Source organism: Nelumbo lutea, chromosome 1 (assembly GCF_056320005.1).
Source record: "Nelumbo lutea isolate HS-2025 chromosome 1, American lotus-T2T, whole genome shotgun sequence".
Lineage (NCBI taxonomy): Eukaryota > Viridiplantae > Streptophyta > Magnoliopsida > Proteales > Nelumbonaceae > Nelumbo > Nelumbo lutea.
In genome coordinates, this window is record NC_142684.1 from 178,314,713 (window position 1) to 178,321,899 (window position 7,187).

The following is a 7,187-nucleotide window of genomic DNA, read 5'->3' on the forward strand; positions in this document are numbered from 1 at the left end:
GAACCGCATATTCCTTTATGCTTTGCTTTATTCGCGTCAAAGTGTCATAAAACCGTGCGACAAACGGACAAAGCAAGGACATTTCCATTTTCCTCACACTCTCACCGTGTGGAAAGGGAAGCGGGATCTGCTCCTCGCAAATGGGCGCTTCACAGGACATCCACCGTGCATTGGAAACATCTCCCGGTTTTCACTTTCCGGTCTTAGATTCCGTTAGTTAACGGAAACCGTTAATAGTACGAAGGGCTTGGACGGAAAAGTGTACAATTGACGGTTTCGGGTGTAGGTGCGGACTGAGGTAGAGAGGTTGTTGAGCGGGTGGGAGCGAGAAGGACAGAGAGAGAGAGAGTGAGAGAGAGAGAGAGAGAGAGAGTTTAAGTATATAAAAACCGATTTAGGGGCGAAGTGAACGAGGCAACCGATTGAGTTCTGCTGATTCTCCTGCTTTCTTCTATCTGCATCTTTTCTTCATTTCTTCTCCGGAACTTCGACCGATCAAAGCTTTCCAATCGCAATTTCTACTTATTGCATGGCCGCCAGTTGCCAAAGTCGAGGAGTCGTCAGCTTAGGAAGGCGATTCGTCAACAAGATCTGGACTGGCAACGTCCAGGATCCGTCTCAGATTTCGTCGTCGCCAGTTTCTGCTCTCAGGTAACCTTTTGCAAACTTTTATTTGCTTGTTGTTGTTCTTTGAGAGCAATATCTGTGATCCTCTTCTACTTTTCTAGCTCCTGTTTCGTTTGATCGGCCTCAACTTATACTGCGATCGTTAGAATGGCAGTTTTCTGCCGTTTGGGCTAATTCTTGTTCTGGTTCATTCATGCTATAGATTTCTGTTGATGTGGTCCTTTTTCGCATGCTGAATATAATTTTTGCGGTTCTTTTAGTTGATCTTCATTTCTACGTCTTTCTGTTCTTTTAAATTCTTAACTAGCTTCTCTCTCTCTCTCTCTCTCTCTCTCTCTCTCTCTCTCTCAATTTGTTTCTTAAACATGTTTTGCTTGCTCTGAGCTTGACAGTCGATCTTAGCTCGGAAAGTTTTCTTAGATCTTTTAAGTAATCATTTTAATTGGGGTGTCTTTTTCTGTTGAATAATCTGGGGCATTAATGATTTAAGAATATTATAAATTTCAAGTACCGGTTTTCTATTTTTTCGATTTTCTTTGATTTTTGTGCAGAACTGTTCTTTGTCTACCGTTATTCAACGCATTTACAGGTGATCCTTAATGGCTCAATGAACATGTATTTTAACTATTTTTTCTTATTCTTCACTGCATCACGGCATCACCCATGAGCTTTCTCTCCTCAGTCTCGGCTTATCAGTTTTTTCAACAGATTTTTCGTTTTACTTATCCTTTTTGTTTTCTTGTAAATTTAGAAGCCACCGGACTCCCTCCCTCTTTCTGTCTCTGGTTTCTCTAAATGGATCATAAATTCCGGATTATCCATTCCAATTTTCCAGATACTAGCAGGACACAATAACTCGCAGTTTCTCGCGAGTTATCATTTTGTCGTTTACACAACGATAAATTGCTGAGGTCAGTTTTTTGCTTTTCCAGCTTTTTTGCTTTACGGCTTTCTGGAATTTTCTCTCTTCCTGGTAAAATTCTTTTCTCCAGTTTTCACTTTTTCTTCATTTTCCCTGTTTATAGCAAGGGTAGGTGTACATCTCGCCTAGAAATGACGTAACCGGCCTTCTACCAGTGAAACGATAGACAGATCCGGCATCATGCTAGGCTACTAATCTCTGGATAGTCGATGAACCGTTGGATTAGAACAATTGTGATTCTAAAATATCTTCAGCTTTCTTTCACTGCCTACGTGGCCTCCTTCAGCTAAGGAGAAATCACTTCTTCCAATTGAATTTTTTAATGGCCCCACACTACCTTAACGCCACTTCTTCCAATTGAAGGTGGGCCCACATCAATACATCGAGGGCTGTGATTCACGGCTTTAGCCCAAAGCTAAGCCAGGTGTTTGATATTTCTCCCCTTCATATCTTCGCTTCCGAGCAAAAGAGTAGAATGAGGTCACGTGCTCCGAGTTCATGGTAGTTGACAGCTAAGCCCATCAAACTCAAAACTCCTGTCCCCGAATTCACTATTCCCAATTCCGTAGCTTGGTACTTGCTTTCTATTTCTTTATTCTTGTCTGTTGTCCGTAAGAAACCTTCAGTATACTTTCCCGTTCCAGTACCTAAGCTCGGCAATTGTGGAAGCTACCATAATCCACAAACATTTTCGTTTTTCACCTTTTATTTTGTAACGTCCGTTTTCTTTCCGTTGGGTTTCTTTGTCCTCTGTACGGAGCAAAAATTTTCGACCTTACCCGTACACGTGTGAGATGTCAAAATTCCATACATTTCGCCTGGGCTATCCACGTGGCTAACCCACGTTGAATCGAACTTATCTAATCTAAGCAGAGGCTGGGCTGCTGCTTCTAATTATCGGGCTTGGATTTCTCAGTGCAGCCCAGAGAGGCCCAGTATGTAGCTGCCGCCCGGCTGCCGATTGACGAGGCTAGTGACAAATTATTTATTTATTTATTTATATTTTTGAAAGCCGGCTAATGGCAAATTATGGATGATTTGATTTGTTTAATGATTTATGATGAATGGGTGTGCATGCAGGAGGGGTGCACACTTCTCTGTCTACGACAAGAACGTAGACGATCAGGTACTTCCGTCGGTGGTCCCAGACGATGTGATCCAGCCACAATCGGAGAAGTACTGGGCTCCTCATCCCCAGACTGGGGTGTTTGGGCCGGCGACTGAGGGGAAAGGTGGGGCCGGTGGGGAGCGCGGTGGCCTCCATTCCCCACCGGCGAATGGTGAAAGTTCGGTGCTGGAGCAGAAGGCCTGGTTCCGCCCACTAGAGGACGTGGAGAAGCCTCAGCAAATCTGAAGCGGAAAAGAGATATTACCTGGTTCCCTGGCTGAGGAGCGCGTTTCAATAGTTAAAGCCTTTTGGTTGGTGTAATAGTTGTAGTGGTGGTATTACAAGTAATACATATTTCCATAAATAAGTAATCATACAAACACCAGACAGAGAGACTCCTCTAGCTTTATTATATGACTAGTATGGGATCGGGATACAGTTGTAATATGTACGTATTTTCATATCGTATGTTTGTACGCCTTTTAATACTTACTCCGCATTCCCTGCTTATCGTGCATATGGCTGAATCTCTTGTTACTTCTCTATCGACATCTCTCTTGCGCGCGCACACACTGTGACACAGTCATGAATTATGCATGGGAGATCAGTGATGGAATCCTGGTCAGGTGGTTTCTTTCTTCTGTCAATAGTGCTGCAAATAAATGATCACATTTGAGTCCGATTTGGAAATCTTTGATACATAGCCTACTTATTTAGGATATGTGTTTTCATGTTTAGTGAAAGTGTGTCATCATGAATTACAGAGACCTGAGTGGGAGCGTCCATTGGAATTTGGATAGTTCGTAAAAATGTTCGTGCATTTAATTCTAGATTTATTCTATTAATCATTTTTTTAATAAATTTCTTATGTGGAATGAAGTAAGAATTACAACATACATCAGACGTGAACCGTTTCCTTATGTGAGCTCATGGCTAGATAGGTTTTGTCAAATCGGAATAAAATTCAATTGATTGGTTAATATGCTACTTCCTAGAGGTGTAAAGCGTGCCGTGCCCGGCCGGCATGGCATGGCCCGCGGGCAGCCCGCACAAATGTGCCGTTCTGGTCTGTTGGCCGTTATGGGCTGTGCCACCCTCCCTTCCCGTTGAAAAATTTGGGGGTTGGCCCGGCATGGCCCATGCTTGTGTGGGCCTGTGCTGTGCTGTGCCATGCCACGGGCCGGGCTGGCCCATGGGCTGAGCCTTGGGTCAGGTTGGACTATGTATCGGGTTAAAATTATTTATTTAAAAAAATCTAAATTTTTTATTTTATATAAATTTTGTGTATGCAATTACTTATATATAATAATTAAATAAATTAGTATAATAAAATTAAAAAAAATTATTTATTTTATTAATATATTAAATATTATATATTATTATATAATTATAATTTATATAATATTATATAAATATATATAAATAATATATATAGGTCGTGTTGGGTCGGGTAGTGGGTTGGGTCGTGTCGACCTGTAGGCCGTGGGCGGCACAGATGAATCGAGCCATACCGTTCTAGCCCATGGACTTAAAACCCAGGCCCAGCATAGCCTGCATGATCATGTTGGGCCATGCCAAGCTGCTAACAACACGACCCAATTTTGCACCTCTACTACTACCTTCGGAAGACCCAATTTACACCTCTACTACTACCTTCAGAAATAAATTAATTCAATTGATTGATGAGAGAGGCATTTCAAATATTTTAATGCGGACGGGCGAAGAGGGTTACATTGTCACAGCATGTTAAGAATTCAACAGCACTCCCATTTCAGGCATGAAATGGGACTAGTTCGGCTGCTTTGATTGCAGTGTGTTATTTATCAATATTGGTTGTAGTTAAATTCAGATCTCAATTAATTACATTTTTTAATATGGGCTTTTTTGAAATTTGAAAATTTACCATCACTATAATCTTGATTTTGACCAATTAAAATTCACCCATGAATTTTGATAAATAACACTTTATTTGCTATCATCAAAGTTCCGTATCGTATCAGGTGCCCCGATATGCCCCTATAGAGGGTGTATCGGGGTTTTGACTGGATCTGAAAAAATTTTAAAAATAGTATTGATACTGCTCGATACGCATCTACCGATGTAACAAGCATATCAATATTTAGAACCTTGGCTACCATGTTTATGATTCCGGTATATTGGTCAGTTATTTTTCGGATATCATATCTTTTCCATATCATAGTGCATGTTTGGAAGACTAACTATCTGTTACAAGATCTGATAGTTAAAATATAGAGTAAGCTTTTGCAAATAAATCTTGGAAGACTAAAGATTGATTGGTTGAAATGTTTTTCATAGATCTCATGAAAGATCATAAATGCTAGAAGACTATTTGGTAATGTGATGAAAATGTCTATTATGTATATATGAGTGTCTTATGTGTGGGCCAACAAACCTTTCATGCAGGACTCACATACATTTTTTAAGGGGGACCCCACATATGATTGGTGGACATGTATGTGGGGCCCACATGCATTTTATAAGGTGGGCCCGATGCCATTGGTGGACATGCATGTAGGGTCCATGTGTGAACATGTATATAGGGCCCACATACATTTTTCAAAGTAAGCCCTACATACCATTCGTGGACATGCATGTGGGTCCATGTGTCGACATACATGTAGGGCCCACATACATTTTTTCAAGGTGGGCCCTGCATATCATTGGTGGGCATGCATATGGGGTCCATGGTGGACATGTATGGGGCCCACATACATTTTTCGAGGTGGGCCCCACACACCATTGGTGGATTTGTATGTGGGGCCCACATACATTTTCGAGGTGGGCCCGACATACTTTTCCTAAAGTGGGCTCCACATACTATTGATAGGTCCCACTTACACATTCAAATAGTTTTTTTTTTTTTTAAAGATAACCCATTTTTTTCCAAGTGTACGAATCGTGCCAAACGTTCAAAAAAGACGAGGGGCACTAAAAGATTGTAAAAACTTCATTTGAAAATTCTTGAAAAAGCCAAAATTCAAGTTGTTGGTGTCTTTTATGGACTCGAGCTTTTTCCCAATAAAATTTTATATTGCCAAACAAAATAAAAAACAGAATTCAGGCTTTTGAGCTTCTAAACAGCCCGAAATCCGCACGGAAAGCCATAATCGAACCCTCTTTTTTATTGGTTCATCTTTCATAAAATGTATTTTCACATCTTTACTGCACATTGATGCACTATAAATTGTCAAAATTAAATTGCAAAACTCTAAATATTCCTTATGGCTTGTGATTCCACTTCTGACCTTGTCAGTCCTAGACAAAAACCCGAGTCTATAACCTATGGCTCTGAATGGGATGCCGATTCATTGAGTTGGTGACGATGATGACTATACAATGCAAATAGTTGACTAGGGACTTGTGCTCTGCTCCACTTGTGTACGTGTACAGAGGTGGAGCCAGAAAAAAGCTATATTCTTTTCAGCGGTGTGGGGTGGGGAAGGTTGAAATTAATAAAGGAATAGTAACCATATAGCGTTTTCAAGTTGAATTGACTTCAATCGAAGAAGTTGTTTTGAAGAGTGCTTTGTTTTGAGTAGCAGTTGGGAGTTTCAACTGTTCTACAACCCGTCTTTAGGGAAGCTAATCAAGTTGTGGATTGGTCGGCCAATAGGGGTTTTCCTAGTTTGTTGATAGATCAGTCTAGGTGTCCTTGGTCTTTTAATTGCATTTATTTTTTGTCGCTCAATCCATTATACATTTTACCAAAATAAAAAGTTTGTCCATAAAATAGCTGAAATCAGACTCTGTCTTCACAAGACCGTGTTCCCTCCATTCGCATAGTACCTTTCAGCCTTGCATTGGGATTATTTCCTCATGAAAAAAATATTAAGTATGAAGATATTTCTAATGTAAGGTGGCAAAGGACTGTATGAACGGTGTGAGCATGGTTTTGTGAGGAATGCATCTCTTCTCCTCGCTTATTTTTAACGGATGAAAATGTCTTTGGGGCCAAAATTTGTTCAATGAATATGATAGGGTGAGGAAACCATCAAAGTTTGGGTGTCTGCCTTAGTGCCTCACAAGGGTGAACTAGAATATGTCACTCTGGTCATTGCTGCAGCGCCATGTGAAAGATTCCTGCAAATCTGTTCCTTTGTGCATTTGGTTTCTAGGAAAATTATTAAAGTTGGGAATGTTGTCTGAAAAACCTTAAAAATAAAAGAAAAATTCTTAGGAATTTCATAAAATACCTTTAAGGATTTTCCTACAACCTTTCCAATTCCAATTACTTTCTTGGAAACCAAATGTTTTCCCCTCACTATCTCTATGGTTTCTTCCCTGTTCCATTTGCTACATATAGAATTTGTTACAGAAAAAAAAAAAAAAAAACCTAAGAAAACATATTAGAAATGACACTCAAATGAAAATAAAATAGAGATAAAGAGATAGCAAACCCATAGCAAATGAGGAACATAAATCCACTATGTACTAGGTAATGGAGAAAAAATACAAAGTTGTGCTCTCACAGAAAACTCTAAGCCCTAAATACATCCAATGTCTCACTCA

The 7,187-nt window shown here is 40.1% G+C and overlaps 1 protein-coding gene and 1 long non-coding RNA gene across 2 annotated transcripts; both read left to right on the forward strand.

Moving 5' to 3' along the window:
* Positions 1 to 413: 413 nt before the first annotated feature.
* LOC148879484 (late embryogenesis abundant protein At5g17165) lies at positions 414 to 3,174 on the forward strand. The gene is made up of 2 exons (XM_088961021.1): positions 414 to 651; positions 2,630 to 3,174. Exons 1-2 carry the CDS (start codon positions 530 to 532, stop codon positions 2,901 to 2,903), a joined length of 396 nt encoding a protein of 131 aa, XP_088817147.1. The 5' UTR covers positions 414 to 529; the 3' UTR covers positions 2,904 to 3,174.
* On the forward strand, positions 1,379 to 2,262 carry LOC148879485 (uncharacterized). Its single transcript, XR_016104251.1, has 2 exons — positions 1,379 to 1,538; positions 1,653 to 2,262. It is a non-coding gene; the product is annotated as an uncharacterized LOC148879485 (long non-coding RNA).
* Positions 3,175 to 7,187: the final 4,013 nt, after the last annotated feature.

Bases quoted from the DNA above. Each gene is read 5' to 3' on its own strand.
- LOC148879484 (XM_088961021.1), top strand. From the start codon at position 530: ATGGCCGCCAGTTGCCAAAGTCGAGGAGTCGTCAGCTTAGGAAGGCGA. The intron at 652-2,629 runs GTAACCTTTTGC...GTGTGCATGCAG, and splicing joins TCGCCAGTTTCTGCTCTCAG to GAGGGGTGCACACTTCTCTG.